The sequence below is a fragment of the Rhinoderma darwinii genome, chromosome 1, assembly GCF_050947455.1.
Source record: "Rhinoderma darwinii isolate aRhiDar2 chromosome 1, aRhiDar2.hap1, whole genome shotgun sequence".
Taxonomy (NCBI): Eukaryota; Metazoa; Chordata; class Amphibia; order Anura; family Rhinodermatidae; genus Rhinoderma; species Rhinoderma darwinii.
In genome coordinates this window covers 66,984,772-67,004,417 of record NC_134687.1, presented here as the reverse complement: position 1 = coordinate 67,004,417, position 19,646 = coordinate 66,984,772, and the positions used below count along the sequence as shown (strand labels likewise).

The following is a 19,646-nucleotide window of genomic DNA, read 5'->3' as shown; positions in this document are numbered from 1 at the left end:
GCTGGTATAATACACTGCCATACGCTGCTGCTATTAAGCCCTTTAATAGGAGCAGAAATATGGCAGACGTGGGGGCCTTCAGCCGATATCCACCGAGTATGGAATGGGCTTAGCTCCTAAGCCCGCTCTATTCCTCTCCTCCTACCGATTATGAAGAACTGTTACGTCAAATGTCGGTAAGGGGTTAATGTATCTTTACAGTGGTTGGAGCTCCGTTTTTCTCATACATAGCTCCAATCAAAGTGAGCTTTACAATTTTTTAGGGCAGTATTCTAGGCTGAGTCTATCTACTTCTCTTTCAAAACTAGAATTTACATTGGACAACATTTGGACTAAATTTTGAAACCTCATGAGATGACTTTTCAAATTTGCAATGAAAAGTGCTTTTCTAAAAGATGATGTCCAGTATGCATAATTGAAAATCTGTCACATGAACTCTGGTCTGGATAAGGGGGTGATATTCTCAGAGGGGGTCTATTGGAGAGGTTTCACTTTACATGGGTGTTGAATTTTATTTTTTCAAATTGACATTTGAATGCAAATAAACCTTGCTTTTAACAAAATGTAGTGTCAGAAATGGTATTATAATTGCAATGTACTTTATGCCATTTTTTTTACTCCATGTGTACCAATATATTAAGCTAACCAATTTATACACAACCCCCACTGTCTTATGACTATTGTTGTATACGGCTGTAAAATTCTCCACCTGACCAAACAGTGAATGTGTGAAGCAGTGAGTCTGGTGTTCCAGAGTAATGATTTATGCTCTTACATATATACATTGCCTAGCCTGAAAATTGAGTTCTGTCTATGTACACATTCCACTGTAATAGTAAAACAGAAATTTTTATTAACATTTTATGTCTCTATACTCGGTAAATTTGTCTTTGTACACACCCAATGGGATCAGTTCATTTTTGTCATATATTCGATACGGTTTGCAAGATAAAATGGTTTACACAGACAGGCTATCATCAAGAATTTTAGGTTCACCACCCACAGAATACTGTGGCTGATTCCTAAAACTGTGGGATGAAAGTGTCCACGAGCACCACTTAGCTTGCCCCCTGTCCTCTCTGTTCTCAGATAACAGGAGTTCAAAAGGTGATTATATTCTGGTGGCAGCCGCAGGGAATTTTAAATCACTTCTGCAGCTCTTCTCTAATATACGAGCTTCCACTCGTAAAATGAGCAATTTGGGTAATTAATAAGAAATTGCTGATAATTCCAGTTTATGTAAATAATGCTCAATAATTGCATAAATTAAAATTCTGACATTTTCTGATATGTTGTTGCAATTCCTAAAAAAAATAAAATTATTATCTTTCATTCCTGTCTGTGAAGTCAACTATTCTTGTTTACATCCAGAGGCAGCAAACCTGACATATCTGCAGTCCTGGCCAAAAGTTTTGAGACTGAGACAAATTTTGGTTTTCACAAAGTTTGCTTCTTCAGGTTTTTATAGTGGCAATTTGCATTCATTCTTGTTTATTAACCCATTCCCGTTGCGACCAGTTTTGACGTTCCTGACCGCCATATTTTTCAAATCTTACATGTCACTTTATGTGGCAATAACTTTGGAATGCTTTTACCTATCCAAGCGATTCTGGGAGTGTTTTCTAGTGGCACATTGGACTTTATGGTCGTGGTAAAATTTGGTCATTACAATCCGGATTTAATTGTGAAAAACACCAAAATGTTCTAAAAAATTTGCATAAAATACCACACAAAATAGTTACTAGTTCAAATATCCCATATGTCTACTTTATGTTGGCATCGTTTTTTGAACATCCTTTTATTTTTGTAGGACGTTACAAGGCTTAGAACTTTAGCAGCAATTTCTCACATTTTCAAGAATATTTCAAAAGGATGTTTTTTCAGGGACCAGTTCAGTTCTGAAGTGGCTTTGTGGGGTCCATACGTTACAAACCCCCATAAATCACCCCATTTTAAAAACTGCACCCCTCCGTGTTCAAAACAACATTTAGAAAGTTTCTTAACCCTTTAGGCATTTCACAGGAATTAAAGCAAAGTGGAGGTGAAACGTACAAATTTCATTTTTTTATTTTTTTGCATAAATTCATTTTTAATTCATTTTTTCTCATTAACACAGAAGGTTTTACCAGAGAGATACAACTAAAAATGTATTACCCAGATTCTGCAGTTTTTAGAAATATCCCACATGTGGCCCTAGTGTGCTAATGTACTGAAACACAGGCCTCAGGAGCAAAGGAACACCTAGGGGATTTTGGGGCCTTCTTTTTATTGGATTATATTTTAGGCACCATGTCAGGTTTGAAGAGGTCTTGTGGTACCAAAACATTTTGAAAACTACACCCCAAAAGAAATTTATCCAGCTGTGTAGTACGCATTTTGAGCCCACAGGTATTATTAGAATTGGGCTGTGAAAATAAAAATAAAAAATTTCCCAATGAAACATAGAATTTTTTAATTTCCACAAGGGCTAATGGAGAAAAATGCACCCCTACATTTGTAAAACAATTTCTCCAAAGTACAGCAATACCCCATATGTGGTCATAAACTACTGTTTGGACACACAACAGGACTCCGAAGGGAAGGAGCGTGATTTGACTTTTGGAGTGCAAATCTAGCTGGAATGGCTTTCGTAGGCCATATCGCATTTGCAAAGCCCCTGAGGGGCGAAAACACTAGAAACACCCCCCCCCCCCACACAAGTGACCTCATTTGGGAAACTCCACCCCTCGAGAAAATTATTGAGGGGTATAGTCAGCATTTTGACCCCACAGGTTTTTTGCAGAAATTATTGGAAGTAGGCTGTGAAAATGAAAATCTACATTTTTCCCAATAAGTTTAACAACTTACGGAGTACGGCAATATGCGGTCATAAACTGCTGTTTGGACACGCGATATTTTAATTACCTGATAACATCATTTCTGTGATCTTCTCGTAAGCTATGGGGAAAGTGTTAATGAGCACAAGGCAGCTGATCTAATCCAATCAGCATGACCCTGTGATCAGAGCGGACTGGTTGCTTTAAAAGGGGGATGGTGCTTGAAATCATGGTCTTCTTCTGTTAACCATGGTTACCTCCAAGGAAACACGTGCGGTCATCATTATTTTACATCAAAAGGGCTTTACAGGCAAGGACATTACTGCTTGTAAGATTGCCCCTAAATGAACCATTTATCGGATATCAAGAACTTCAAGGATAGCGGTTCTATTGCTGTGAGGACAGCTTCAGGGCGCCCAGGAAAGTCCAGCAGGTGCCAGGACCGTCTCCTAAAGAGGATTCGGCTACGGGGTCACACTGTATTATAGTGGATTGCCTAGAATGGATAAAATTGTAGCAAATTGCCATCTGTAAACAGGATTAGGTCTGTAAAGATTTTCAACACTAAACACTTTGTATATTAGAGATTTGCAGAATGTTTCATTATACGTTGAGTAATCATTTATTTGCATAAAACCAGAGAACTTTTACAGTTGCTTTACATGTGGATCTTCACTAGCAGCTACCTAATAAAACAAATCTTTCTACTATAGAAAATACTCTTGTATGGGAAGCCTAACATATCCAGCAGACTGTAACATGGATTACTGATGATTACTGTGCACTCCCATTTATTGTATCAGACTAATTTGTACAGAGGGTCCTGCTGCTGTATAGTCTCTAGGTTTTACCTTACAACCTTGAAAGGTACTGATTCTCCTTGCGGACATCCAACTGGTAGGGAGTCTTGGGGTATGGCCACACGCAGCGGTACGGATAAGGCCAACAACTGTGCCAGCACCATGTTTGGCGTGGATGTTAATGGCTGCATGTTGTTGCGGGTAAAACTTCCCTTCAGCTGCAAAATTATGCGTCCATAAAGGGTGTTATTAATTATGCTGTGCTGAACATGGTGCCTGCGCTGTTGTTGGTTGCGGCAGGGTCCATGCCACTCTGTGTGGCCTTACCTTGAAGGGCAATGCCCCCTGTGGAAAAAAAGTATGCAAAATCACCAGTCTTCCTTTTGGAGGAGAGCTATTTTACATACCTTACACATAAATTGAATATTTAGGTATGTACTAAGATGTCAAGAAATTGCTGGTGAACGTTTAAGGTGACTATTCCACATACATGATTTCTCTGGGAGGTGCCAAAACATCGGTGCCATGTTTGGTTGATATAAAACTAAATACAATGTGTGATTGATTCTCTTCCATTTAGCCGAAAACCTGTTAGTCCTTAATTATTTCAGGCTTTTCAAGTCTAATTTCTGAGCTCCTTATGAATTCCCACAAGAGCCACTTTTGTGGCAGATTCCATTTGGTCTCATAAGAGAGGAAACTTGGCATGGACTGCAAATCTCACACATTAGGAACAATTTGTAAACCACAGACCCAGCCTGACACAGCCCATCCTTAGAACAGGCTGCCCCTGTTTCTGCCATTGTCTAAAAGGCAGGAGTTTGCCATTTCCCAGCTTGACCAGCCAGTGTGTAGAGATGTGAAAAGTTACAAACAAAAATCGTTTCTACAGAACGAGGGGTAGATTTTTTTTTATTTTTTTTTCTCCAACAGAAAGAAGAAAATTCTTTGGGATTTTACTTTTCCCCCCTACTTGATCTAAAATATACAAAGAAGCCTTCTTTCTTAAATGCTGATGTCAGCTTTAAATCTTTTAAGTTTGGATTAACTCGGCAATTGAACAATAAAAAATCTGACAGGCTTTCAGATATGACGCAGAAAAAAAAAAATCTTCCCACCTCCCCCAACTCATGTTCATTTGCAAAGCCAAAGACTGGTGGACTGAATAGTAACTCCGGTTGCCCGTCCATTCATAGTTAGCATTACAATGATCCGTATTAACATCTTAAGGCCTACATTATTGCTTCTGCTCCATTATACTTGTTGGAATTAGAAACAATGTAGCTCAAATCTAGGAAAGTGTTTCTGGAAACTGAGGCACATGAGTCGGATTTCTGTAAAGGTAAATACATTGTTGCCAGTAGTTATTCTATCATTCGTTATCCCTGATACAGATTATTCGGATGTCTTGTTTTTTTATGGAGAAATCAAAAAATTGAACTGCTTTATAAAATGCATTATGTTTATTCTTTACTGAATTGTGGCAAATTTTATGTTTTTAATGATCTGTAATGTATCTAACTATCCTGAAACCATTTACAAAGAAGTTAAGAATAGTCTGTAAATTATTCACATAAAAAATGGAAGTAAAAATGTTTTAAAAATATTGACTATTTGCAGAAATTAATTGACTAGGTTCAGAAACAAGGATGTTGTGATGTTTTATACATAAACAGAAAAAATGGGACATAAAGATCATCAAAACCACAAAAAAGGCCATACTCACTAGGTAGGTGGGTGGGTGAAAACCCGTTCCCATCAGGACGCAGACGGGTCAAAGAATGCTGCAGAAGGAGTGTGCATTAAGTAGTGATAGCCACTCCCACTAGTCTTGAGGGGAGTGGCGGACTAAGTGCTCAAAGGTGTGCGATAAATGAGTGTCAGTGTAGTGCTAGGGTGTGAATGGATGGTAAAAAATAAATATGTATGTATGAAAGTGTGTAATAATGTAATAAAAATAAATAAATAAATAAATGTGATGAATAGGGGTCAGTGCTGTGAATAGTACATGGGGTGTCAGTACTATGTGTAATACGTGGAGGGATAATGTGCTGGTCGTCAGGCATGGCGTATCTTGCCGAATAACAGCCTATTTGTAACGCCGCTAGTGTTAGCTAAAGCGGGCTGCTCTGCATTCCAAACCAAACGCCAGCACATCATGCCCTCCCAGCATATAAGACCCGGCTGCGTCCTGAAAAAAAGTGTAGTATACGTAGTAAGAAATATCCATGAAACATGGGGTATTAGTTGTTATTTTGGCCAAAATACGCAAAGCTCGCAACCCAACGTCAAGGGTCCCCAGTGCCTTGCGAGTCCCTAACCAGAACTTTTCGTTCCTAATTTAAAAACACAAACAGAAAAAATGGGACATAAAGATCATCAAAACCACAAAAAAGGCCATACTCACTAGGTAGGTGGGTGGGTGAAAACCCGTTCCCATCAGGACGCAGACGGGTCAAAGAATGCTGCAGAAGGAGTGTGCATTAAGTAGTGATAGCCACTCCCACTAGTCTTGAGGGGAGTGGCGGACTAAGTGCTCAAAGGTGTGCGATAAATGAGTGTCAGTGTAGTGCTAGGGTGTGAATGGATGGTAAAAAATAAATATGTATGTATGAAAGTGTGTAATAATGTAATAAAAATAAATAAATAAATAAATGTGATGAATAGGGGTCAGTGCTGTGAATAGTACATGGGGTGTCAGTACTATGTGTAATACGTGGAGGGATAATGTGCTGGTCGTCAGGCATGGCGTATCTTGCCGAATAACAGCCTATTTGTAACGCCGCTAGTGTTAGCTAAAGCGGGCTGCTCTGCATTCCAAACCAAACGCCAGCACATCATGCCCTCCCAGCATATAAGACCCGGCTGCGTCCTGAAAAAAAGTGTAGTATACGTAGTAAGAAATATCCATGAAACATGGGGTATTAGTTGTTATTTTGGCCAAAATACGCAAAGCTCGCAACCCAACGTCAAGGGTCCCCAGTGCCTTGCGAGTCCCTAACCAGAACTTTTCGTTCCTAATTTAAAAACACAAACAGAAAAAATGGGACATAAAGATCATCAAAACCACAAAAAAGGCCATACTCACTAGGTAGGTGGGTGGGTGAAAACCCGTTCCCATCAGGACGCAGACGGGTCAAAGAATGCTGCAGAAGGAGTGTGCATTAAGTAGTGATAGCCACTCCCACTAGTCTTGAGGGGAGTGGCGGACTAAGTGCTCAAAGGTGTGCGATAAATGAGTGTCAGTGTAGTGCTAGGGTGTGAATGGATGGTAAAAAATAAATATGTATGTATGAAAGTGTGTAATAATGTAATAAAAATAAATAAATAAATAAATGTGATGAATAGGGGTCAGTGCTGTGAATAGTACATGGGGTGTCAGTACTATGTGTAATACGTGGAGGGATAATGTGCTGGTCGTCAGGCATGGCGTATCTTGCCGAATAACAGCCTATTTGTAACGCCGCTAGTGTTAGCTAAAGCGGGCTGCTCTGCATTCCAAACCAAACGCCAGCACATCATGCCCTCCCAGCATATAAGACCCGGCTGCGTCCTGAAAAAAAGTGTAGTATACGTAGTAAGAAATATCCATGAAACATGGGGTATTAGTTGTTATTTTGGCCAAAATACGCAAAGCTCGCAACCCAACGTCAAGGGTCCCCAGTGCCTTGCGAGTCCCTAACCAGAACTTTTCGTTCCTAATTTAAAAACACAAACAGAAAAAATGGGACATAAAGATCATCAAAACCACAAAAAAGGCCATACTCACTAGGTAGGTGGGTGGGTGAAAACCCGTTCCCATCAGGACGCAGACGGGTCAAAGAATGCTGCAGAAGGAGTGTGCATTAAGTAGTGATAGCCACTCCCACTAGTCTTGAGGGGAGTGGCGGACTAAGTGCTCAAAGGTGTGCGATAAATGAGTGTCAGTGTAGTGCTAGGGTGTGAATGGATGGTAAAAAATAAATATGTATGTATGAAAGTGTGTAATAATGTAATAAAAATAAATAAATAAATAAATGTGATGAATAGGGGTCAGTGCTGTGAATAGTACATGGGGTGTCAGTACTATGTGTAATACGTGGAGGGATAATGTGCTGGTCGTCAGGCATGGCGTATCTTGCCGAATAACAGCCTATTTGTAACGCCGCTAGTGTTAGCTAAAGCGGGCTGCTCTGCATTCCAAACCAAACGCCAGCACATCATGCCCTCCCAGCATATAAGACCCGGCTGCGTCCTGAAAAAAAGTGTAGTATACGTAGTAAGAAATATCCATGAAACATGGGGTATTAGTTGTTATTTTGGCCAAAATACGCAAAGCTCGCAACCCAACGTCAAGGGTCCCCAGTGCCTTGCGAGTCCCTAACCAGAACTTTTCGTTCCTAATTTAAAAACACAAACAGAAAAAATGGGACATAAAGATCATCAAAACCACAAAAAAGGCCATACTCACTAGGTAGGTGGGTGGGTGAAAACCCGTTCCCATCAGGACGCAGACGGGTCAAAGAATGCTGCAGAAGGAGTGTGCATTAAGTAGTGATAGCCACTCCCACTAGTCTTGAGGGGAGTGGCGGACTAAGTGCTCAAAGGTGTGCGATAAATGAGTGTCAGTGTAGTGCTAGGGTGTGAATGGATGGTAAAAAATAAATATGTATGTATGAAAGTGTGTAATAATGTAATAAAAATAAATAAATAAATAAATGTGATGAATAGGGGTCAGTGCTGTGAATAGTACATGGGGTGTCAGTACTATGTGTAATACGTGGAGGGATAATGTGCTGGTCGTCAGGCATGGCGTATCTTGCCGAATAACAGCCTATTTGTAACGCCGCTAGTGTTAGCTAAAGCGGGCTGCTCTGCATTCCAAACCAAACGCCAGCACATCATGCCCTCCCAGCATATAAGACCCGGCTGCGTCCTGAAAAAAAGTGTAGTATACGTAGTAAGAAATATCCATGAAACATGGGGTATTAGTTGTTATTTTGGCCAAAATACGCAAAGCTCGCAACCCAACGTCAAGGGTCCCCAGTGCCTTGCGAGTCCCTAACCAGAACTTTTCGTTCCTAATTTAAAAACACAAACAGAAAAAATGGGACATAAAGATCATCAAAACCACAAAAAAGGCCATACTCACTAGGTAGGTGGGTGGGTGAAAACCCGTTCCCATCAGGACGCAGACGGGTCAAAGAATGCTGCAGAAGGAGTGTGCATTAAGTAGTGATAGCCACTCCCACTAGTCTTGAGGGGAGTGGCGGACTAAGTGCTCAAAGGTGTGCGATAAATGAGTGTCAGTGTAGTGCTAGGGTGTGAATGGATGGTAAAAAATAAATATGTATGTATGAAAGTGTGTAATAATGTAATAAAAATAAATAAATAAATAAATGTGATGAATAGGGGTCAGTGCTGTGAATAGTACATGGGGTGTCAGTACTATGTGTAATACGTGGAGGGATAATGTGCTGGTCGTCAGGCATGGCGTATCTTGCCGAATAACAGCCTATTTGTAACGCCGCTAGTGTTAGCTAAAGCGGGCTGCTCTGCATTCCAAACCAAACGCCAGCACATCATGCCCTCCCAGCATATAAGACCCGGCTGCGTCCTGAAAAAAAGTGTAGTATACGTAGTAAGAAATATCCATGAAACATGGGGTATTAGTTGTTATTTTGGCCAAAATACGCAAAGCTCGCAACCCAACGTCAAGGGTCCCCAGTGCCTTGCGAGTCCCTAACCAGAACTTTTCGTTCCTAATTTAAAAACACAAACAGAAAAAATGGGACATAAAGATCATCAAAACCACAAAAAAGGCCATACTTGAGTATGGCCTTTTTTGTGGTTTTGATGTTTTATACATCTGTCATAGTAAAGATGTAATGGGCTGTCGAATAATCACAGAATTATATATCAAGTGTTCTGAGACCCGTTCCAATACAGATCGGTGCAGAAGTGATTGAAGTCCATGCTTATCTGTTCTGTATTTGGTATTCCGTATATCTTTCTATGAAGAACGATGCTGAACAGTAACACAGATCAACAAACATAATACGTGTATATATTTATTGCAGGCAGACATGATGTTCAGCTCTGGTGTATTCTGGATGGGTCTCTTATTCATTCCTGTAACATCCTTGCTTTTTGATGTGTTTTATAAAGCGTAAGTATTGTTCTATTTCTGTGGGTCTTGGAGGTTTTTTCGGGATTTAAGTTGTTTTTTTTTTTTTGTTTTTTTTTTTTAAATATATTTTTTTATAAATAACTAGGTAGAAATCTTGACAACCTAGTAACAGCCAATTGTCATCTATACAAGGATTAGTTTATAATATAATCTGCACATCAGATAAGCAGTGGACGAACGCCTCATGTACTTTATTATTATACACATGTAATGTATCAGTGATGACTTTTTTAACAAAAATGTTATCTATATTTTTTTCTAAACTAAAGATTTATAATAAGATGTGATTATTTATCGTTCCATTTTTATTGAAATAAAGCATCAAAAGAACCGGCTTTAAAAACTTGGTTGATGAAGTTCAGGAGCTTGAAGCCAAGTCCCAAGACCCGGGGGCTGTTGTGCATGGGAAAAGGTAAGATTAGTTTTCAATAAATGCTGTATGTGTGTAACACTGGTCAGTGCAAGACTTGTTTCATTTATTCATTGTTTTAAAGTAGAGCTGTATATAGACGTTTTGTGGTAATCTAACAACTACTTATTACACAAATCTGAACACTATGCAATAGTAATAAAAAAAAATAAGAATATAAATTTCTTGTGAGACTTTTCTGTGCTTCACAATATGTACAACTTTAATTAGGAGTGATAATGTATATAGAACCATTTTTATGTTTTTTGTGAAATAAGTATTATTCATTTAAGAAAAGAAATGAGAGATTTAGGGCAATTTAAGGAAATTGTGAACACATGAGGTTGCCATGTTTTTCTAAATTAATTTAAGCTTTAATGTAAGTAATATTGGACATACCTGAATGGCAATAGTTTGGTTCATTGTATTGAAATTAACATCTATTCATAACCGTTTGATTGGTAGAAAACCTGTGCTTGAATTCTTTTAAAGAATGTATGTGATTAAATTTTTAAAAAAAATAACGGTACTGTGATCTGTATTAACTCATTGTGTACAGATGTAGCCAAGTTTATATGGACTGATAACTTGCTGCAAGGTGTGATCACACAACAAAAGTCATTGAAAAAGTCAAGTACAATTTTCTTGCCACTTTATTTAATTCGTTAAGTCAAGATAAAGACTGCTACATCTGTACTTGAGCCCCATTTGTTTGTCACCATAAAGATTTAACATATATACATACGTGTCCATTGCGATGTCACTCGTTTTACAGTAATAACCATTCAAAAGCCTGACTCAAAATTCTAAATTGTTACAATTATAGAAGTATAGATAGATAGATAGATAGATAAATTCTGTCCTTAAATGCAGCTTCTTAGTTATATCTGTTTGGGAAAGCTAGATGGCAACCAATGTCTCTTATTACAGTTTTCACAACAGCTGCCAAAGTGATGGGGGATCTATAGTACTAGGCAAATTTACTATTCAAAAACTTCTGTTGTGGGATATTTATTTTATAATAGGATGTATAAGGCCCTGTACACCATGTTTACTTGCCTACATTTGATGTATATGCCAGTAAAAGCTCCCGAGGTGTGCATATATACACGTTAAACATAGGGTGTGACGGGTGCCCTAACGGTGGCATCTGTCACCATAGACTATAATGGTGTCCATTAAACGAATGTCATGAGAATTCATTATCTGTTAAACGGATACCGTTATAGTCTATGGGTGATAGACGCTACTGTTAGGCATCTGTTTAACGTATCTGTCAACCATAGAGTATAATGGCAACTGTGTACCGTATACATCACGGAAAACTATTAAAAAGCCCACGACATATGTGTTAAACAGATGCCTGTGATGTATGCCATACAGTGGGATATGTCACCCCTAGGCTCCCATGTTAAAATAGTTTTTAAAAAAATGTTTTCCATACAATGTAATGTCGTAAAAAACCCAGAACTGATGTATACTAGCACGATGGAGGCCAAAAGGACACTTTTGGCCTTCGTCAGGCTCTGAGAGCCCTATGTACACATGTAGTGTGTATGCCTGGAGCTTTTCTGAGGTACACTTTAAATATAGTTCAATAACAAGATGTGAATTAGGCCTAAGAGTTCCCTTAACAGTAATTAATCCATAACTATCTTAAAGAAAAACTGGCCTTTGTTGCTTATATCAACCAATCATGGTGCAGCTTTTCTTATTTCCAAAGCAGATTAAGAAATGAAATCTACACTGTGATTGGTTGCCATAGTTAATAAGGCCGATTTTTGTATTAGACTTTTAATAAAAGTCGGCCTTTGTATGGTTTTTCCCAAAACGCATCGTAGACCACTATGAATTGGAACCAAGCAAATCAAATACTGGTTTTCTCATGGTTTTTAACACCACAGAGACACTTGTGTAGCGATGCTGATTAATACAGGGCTGATGACATCACATATTGCAGTACCAAATGTCCATCTTGATTCATCCGTAGTAATCGGGAGTAAGGTTGTCACCCTGTTCACCAATCTTTATCACGGCTCTAATGTTAGCAACCTGAAGACCTATATTGGATGATGCAATGAGAGTGCGCCTCGCTCTACTTAACCAGCCTTTGGGGTATAATTTACGATATAATTTATTCAGTGAGCATCGCTGTCCCTTCATTGTTTTAAACAGTCACATTGACTCGTCTGTACCTGAGGCTCTGCCTGGTACTGCAGCTCAGTCCCATTCTAGTGGTTGTGTTGAAGCTGCAGTACCAGCTAGAGCCACACTTGTATGGATGGCGCTGTGTCTGTGTAAACATGGAACATGGTGCTTGCTACTGATAAAATCTCATAGTACAATCTTGATCTCAGATGTGTATTGTAATCATCGCGCAGACTCTAGTTTTTCCAGTAACTGTGAAGGAATTAAGTTTTCTGCAATGCAAAAAAAATGTTTTTGTCACTTGGTATTTGTCGTTATTACAAGTTTTTTTTGTATGCGCAAAGTTTAACAGAGAGAGCTCAACTGTTGAAAAATGTTTTTAAGAAGAATACAGTCAACATGTATCGTTCGGAGTCTGTTCAACAAAACCTGCTTCGTAAGTACCTGTCTATTATATGAAAATATATAAAAAGATTTTTTTTTCTCTATTTCTGGATAACACTTTAATAGAATTAAATCATATAATTGATCACATTTTTAAGCAGAATTTTCCGTTCTACATCGCACCACCTAAAAGAGTAGTTGTAAATGTGTGACCACCCGCAGGTTCCCTAGGAGAGATCAGCAGGGTTTTCAGTTTCAGCTAATCTCTGGGACAGCTCATTTAAGGGGGGCCCAACAACACAACGCCACTCTGTGCACATACCCCAAATCTATAGCCTCTACATGCTAAACCGCAGTTATGGCATACTTTACTACCTTTACAATTAGTACATTTGCCCAAGTCTGCACCATGAAATCTGAAAATGAATAAAGCTGGCCATAGACGTGAGTTATTTCTCTGCAGATTTTTTGCAGACACCCAACGAAGTTTGGTGAGCTCTGCTGACAATCTGATGTCTTTGGTGGTCGTACACCAGACATCTGATTAACAGCAGATGGTACTAAAATAAGCATAATCCGCCAATGATCTGCAGCTAAATATGTAGTTCTAGATATTCATGTGCTGTGGCTAGCGCCGCCCACCGGCCGCTGATTGGCAGCTTTCTCCCTATGTGCAGTATGGGGTGAAAGCTGTCAATCATTGCCTAGTGGGTGGGGCTAGCCGCAGCTCATGAACATTAGCTGCTTGAGAAAAAGTAATTTTTACAAAAACTTCTGATCGCAAATAAGTAAGTACTACAGTACTGGAGCCAGGGCCGCTGGCACTATTCAGACAGGTCAGCATTATCCTGGTGACAGATTCCCTTTAAGACTCCCGTCACATGTCCAATCTGTTTTTTTCCATGCGGTTTGCACTGCTCATTGATGGCCACAATAGCATACCATGATTCATTTATTTTATACTGTAAGGAGAGGGGATATCTTACATAAGCATTATAAGTCAGTAAAATCCAAATCTGAAGCCATAACGACAGTGTGAACTGTGCCTGTGTTTTACAATCCCTTAAATGTTCCTCCTTTTTTTTTTTTCCACAGATGGATACGCTTTCTCCCAGGATGAGAATGGAATTGTCTCACAGTCTGAAGTAATCCGAGCTTATGACACCACAAAGCAAAAACCAGACGAATGGTGAAATTAAACGCGTCCATCATCTCTCTCGAGATATAACCATGAAAAATCAAAGCTTCTATTCAGTTTTCAAGAAGATATGTGGTCAAAACTGTCTCCCAACTACTGAAGAAGACATCGAACAAATTGTTTCTAACCATTAAAATTGCAATTCTTACTTTAAGCTTGTCAGTAAGAAGACTAACACAACTGTGATAAGAAATGTTGTAGCTGGAAAAGTGTTTCGGTATTAAGAAGAAAGGAACGCCTTGCTGCCTTAGTAACCAGCAAGTTACTTCTAGTCACCATCAAACAACGTCATGAGTCTACAAGATTGATGACGGCTCTCGAATTCAATCAGAAGTGAAGGCCTGAGGTCCTCCCGCCTCACGGAACCGGGCGCCGCTCTAGAGGGTTAAGTGTCAAACTATTTGAATAAATATGTTTGCCAAAGACATAATGGGTTTTTATTTTTCCTGCGCCCCGGCTTCATTGTAATTTTGGAGATATAAGAAGTCAAAGGCATTTTGCTCAATAAGGGAAATTGTGATCCAGTCCATTAAGCTCCGTCTGTTTGCCGTGACGGCCCTTGGTTTTATTACCTGTGATATGTTACACCTTCCATCTTCTTCATGCTTTTCTGTTTATCTTGTAGAAAATGTGTCTGCTGTACTGCGCTTGCCTGTGAGTTAAGACACAAGAGTTGATGCGTTTTGCTGAGGCCCATGACTGTCATGACTTTTACTGCTGTGTCTCGTGATTACTTTGTTACTTTCTAACGTCTCCATGTTGCCCTGGCAGATCTATTTAATTCTGTAGTCCTTTTGTTCAGGTTGCATTTCCACTATGATTATACGGTTTATTAGATTTATAAAAAGTCAGTACATTTCTGGCAACATTTTTTGTTGTGAACAATTAGAAGAATTTTAAGTTGCAGAAAAGGAAAAAGTTTTATCGCTCATACAAAAAAATAATTTTTGGGGGTTTTTTTTTTCTGTTTTTTTTTTTCTTTTACATAAAGCATTTCTTATTTATCAACCAGACACAAGACAAATTATCAAATTTCAAAGTCAATGTATTCAAGCTTTTTTTCCATGACACATTGGCAAACATCAGACTCCTCAGATATTTAAAATGACTTATTTTTATAATAATATAAGAAACCCCAGTAAAGAGAAAATATAAATTACTTTTATGGTTTATTTTTATTATACATTTTTGTCGTCCATCAAATGGTTGAATGGAATTTTTTTTATTAATTTTTTTTAAGCCCAGCGAGAGCCGGGCATTAAAAATTTGTTAGAAACTCAGTATTTTTGATATCACCATTTTTTATTTTCTCTCCCTACAAATGATAACTTTATCTCAGATCAGTGATATTTTTTTTTCTTCGCACATTGAGGCACATATTGCTGTTATCACTATAGACAAATTACCTAAGATATTACAGAACTATCAATTAATAGCGATTATGAAAATTTTCTCGCAATTTACACATGTTGACTACTCTTCTTGCAAATCAGACTTCAGTGTTTGGATACATTTTATCTGCATGTGTCTATATATGTGTGTGTATGAATATATATATATATATATATATATATATATATATATATATATATATATATATATATATATATATTTTATGGGTAATTCGCACGTAATGCATATACAGTAACTTTACCGACCACATCAAGATGTTTGAACGGTTGTGAACCCAAACATAAAAATTGCAATGAAAATCTTACATTGTAATCATGGTTTATATTTTTTATTCTCCATTTAGGTGCATAGGAGATTAAATAAAATATAAGTGGACCTACTGTGAGATAAATGCCTATATTCTGTAATATGCAGTCAATCAATCTCATTAAGTGCCTCCACGACCGGTTTTAATAAATTCAAGAGAAAATGTCTTTATAAAGATAATTTTTATAATCTATATCCCAATCATTTTACATAATCTAGAAGAATTGAGCAGAACGAAAGCATTAATATAATTTTCTTGTTTTATGCCAGAATAATAGATGTAGGCCATATATCCAGGGCCACCAACAGGGTCCCTGCCAAATAAGAAGCCCACTGCTGCCTACCCTGCATTATAAAAGTGAGTTATAAGATTAGTTCTGCTTGCCCAAGCTAGTATACTTAGGGGGAAGGCCTGGAACATTTAACTATATAGGGCCCAACAATTTGTAATGGCAGCCCTGTATACTGTATCTTAAAGGCATGGAAGCTTACAGTAGCCACTGGAAAATTTTTGATTTTGAGCGCATAGATAATGATAAAATTGAACAGGCATTTTAAAAAGATTGTTTTGAATAAAAAATAAATAATTATACACAGCCAATTCTTAATGAGGACCCGTCGGGTCTCCTGGTATGTCTGTTTTAGTAAATACTTGTTTTCCCAATGAAAAAAAATATTGAAGCATGTTTTCTCGGAACTCTGTATTGTACGGTCAATCTGTTACACCTCCTGGAAATGTATGAATAAATTAACACCTGGGTGTGTCTCTACACAGTCTCGCACTGTCAGGACTGATTGGTCTGATCAGGATGGGACTGATTGGTCAGTGTGAACTAGTTTTTAAAGCCTTATCTATTAAACTGCTTTCCAATGTCTGACATTAATGCTCCTCTGAATATAATAGGTGCCAATTCAATATGTGCTGAATATGTTTTTCATTTTAATAGACGTCGATACACTGTATATTTTGCGCTCCACTTGGAGCTAAATCAGCACTTTTACGGAGATCTAAAATGAGATTTTTAGAATGTTTTAAGTTGTTGCATTATTTATTTCATAGTTTTTTCGTTGAAGGTCAGGAAAGGTGATCGTGCTACTGAATATTGATGTGAAATATTTAGCCGTGTTATTGGAAGCCGCATTGCTAATTTGCCGGCTTGATCCTCATTTGAATAAGTAAACAGCACCTATGACTGGACTGATTTTACTTTGTTTCAGATCATTCCTCTCTGTTCTGCTTCTGGATGTATGAGCGTCCTTCACCTTATTATGAGGTTCATTTACTTTCTGTGACTTAGACACTTGTGGTTGAGATGAGTGTACCTGTTGTGTCTGCATGAGTTAATATTTTCAAGTACAATATTTTCATAATGTTTGACTAATGTAAACCCGGTTTCTTCAAGGTTTTGTTGACTTTCAGGCTTGCACTATGCTTTAGTACTGTATCTGTTGGGGAAAAAATGTAATATTAATTTTTAAAAGAATTGATTTAGATTAAACTAATTGAAATAAGACTTTCTGTATGTTTTGCATTGCCACTTAACGGTCTTAACACCAAATTTTTGTAAACTAGGCATTAGGTACTGGAATGTTGAATACATGTAACATTTCCCTTAGAGAGTCACTAGAATTAAGAGTGTGGAGAGACGCTGGGTGGTATAGTTGCCAAGTCAACCGTATGCGCCTGAAGACTCATGCATGGATCTTATTAAGGCCTTGTTCACACATCGCAACCTGTTGCAGAGTTTTGAACCAAAGCCAGAAGTGGTTTCAAAAGGAATGGGAAATATAAAGGAAGAACTTAAACTTTTCCTTCCTCCTGGATCCACTTCTGGCTTTGACTCAAAAATCTGCATCAAAGTCGCGATATGTGAACATATGCTAATTAGATAGGACTTGCGCATGAGACTTGTGAAGCACCGTACCTTTTTCTTAACTGTACCACCGAGCGGGCTCCTTGCGTTTCTCTACGCCCGTGTGTCCCCCAGGCAGGAGAACAAAATTTGAATGACTTTAAAATAAGCCATGATGGAATGTTTTTTTGGTTTTTTTTTCCCCTCTTCCTGTCATTTCTTATACAGTTTTTTTGTTTTTGTACTGTACATTTAGTGTATACAGGTATTTTTTGTTAATGTATGCGGTTTGCTATGGATGTCTAATGGGTTGTATGGAATTTATTATTACCATTTGATTCTTGCTGCTGTAACAAAGTTTTGGTGCTGCATGACTGATGTCTCTTCTGAATGTTTTGTTCATAACTCAGGTTTTGTTATTTTGTTTCTGAAGTAAGGCCTACATCATATTTTTAGTCTTTAAGGCAAGCTTGGATACAACTTGAAGATGGCACTGATCTTTTTTTTTTTTTCTCTTTAGGAATGTGCATGAATAACACCGTATTTTTCAATGTTTTGTCTCGGTTGTTTCACTTTAATAAAAGGTCTAGTTTGAACATTAAAGGGTTTTCGTTTTTTTTAACTTTTGTGTTAAAAATAAATAAATAAAAATCAGCCTACTTTAAACTTGATTTATACCAAACCGAAGAATAGAAAAAATGTCTGATCAAGAAAAACACTAAAAAATGCCCCCAAGTAGCAGATGTAATTTAAATCGCATACAACTTCCACCAACACTTTTCAAAAAAGCATTGAATAATAATCTTTTTGCTTTATATGTTCATAGTGTTTGAACACTGTTTCGACACCGACACTCATAGCTATATAAAAATATATGTACCATGGTACATATATGTGGATCCATTAGAATTTTATGACCACCTGTTTACAATTGTACATTGAATAACACACACCGTTATCCTTTATCATTAATTTATTGATCACATGATCCCTCATTAAACGTCTGTAGAGAAAGTATGTAAACCTATGCATCCAATAACTGGTGTCACCCCATCTATGACTTGCGATACCGGTCGATTAGTCCTGCACAGTAGCATAAAGAAAATTTGTAGAACTCATAGATGTTAGGTGACTTTTTTTTGCATGAAAATCTTTGCAATAACACTTTAATTTTGATTGCCTTTTCAACAATAGAATAAAAACATCTTCTACTTCAACCTTCATTCTTTAGTAGCCTGCCCTGGTTTTTAGGGTTCTTGTCTTGATATAAAACCCTCATCCAGTTGAGTTCCAGCAGATGGATGGATATCTTGGCATTCTCTTTTTTGTTTTTGCTGGTAAAATCCAGATTACTTTGTGATCATGGAAAGTTAATTTGTTTTGTTGCCATGTCCGTATTTGACTACAATTCCAATTTTAGAACTGACCAAAAATCCTGGATGATTAACACATTTTACATTATTAAATATAGAAGATGGTAAATTGCTAGTAAATTTTATTAAAAGCATCCTCCCATTCCGTGGTACTGTACAATGTGATACAAAAATGTGTAAATTCAGAATCCAGCTCCATTTAGAACAAGTAATTGTTATTCTTTTCAATTTTTAATTATGATAACCTTTCCCATATAATTTTGGAGAATGAACTGTTTAAAATCTTTATCCCTTTGTATGATATTAAATCACAACTATTTATTTGATATTTTTGTCTATTATGTGCAGTATTTATAGTAGTTAGATTATAAAGGTTAGATCTCTAATTAGGGACCACCAAGTTAACCTCTAATGGAATGTCACATGTTGAGTTTTATATATATATATATATATTTATTTCGATTTTGACAGTGTGGTACATTATGGGTTATCAATTGTTATGTAGACTATATATGGTCTGAGAACTGTAATATTGTATTTATTTTTAGGTAAATTTTACTGCTCAACAATCAGAAATAAATCCATTACTACAGCAGTTATTTAACCAGTAGCAAAGTAAATGTTGGCTATACTATACACTTTCTATTGCACAATATTAGTTTTATTTGCTCAATATTGAACAAGATTATTTGTCTTTACATAAATGTACAATATTGTATACTCTGTATGAGCCGTCCTGTATTCCACAAACTGTCCACAAAAATAAAGGATTGTCAC

The 19,646-nt window shown here is 37.5% G+C and overlaps 1 protein-coding gene across 8 annotated transcripts in view; it reads left to right on the top strand.

Moving 5' to 3' along the window:
* The window catches only part of ATP8A1 (ATPase phospholipid transporting 8A1), a 219,830-nt gene extending 204,330 nt beyond the window's left edge, over positions 1-15,500 (top strand). For all 8 annotated transcript variants that reach the window (XM_075859460.1, XM_075859464.1, XM_075859449.1 and 5 more), the window contains 4 exons: positions 9,676-9,764; positions 10,105-10,197; positions 12,687-12,778; positions 13,822-15,500. In XM_075859460.1, coding sequence (XP_075715575.1) covers positions 9,676-9,764; positions 10,105-10,197; positions 12,687-12,778; positions 13,822-13,919 — 372 coding nt within the window. In that variant the 3' untranslated portion in view covers positions 13,920-15,500. The remainder of the gene's footprint in view (positions 1-9,675; positions 9,765-10,104; positions 10,198-12,686; positions 12,779-13,821) is intronic.
* Positions 15,501-19,646: the final 4,146 nt, after the last annotated feature.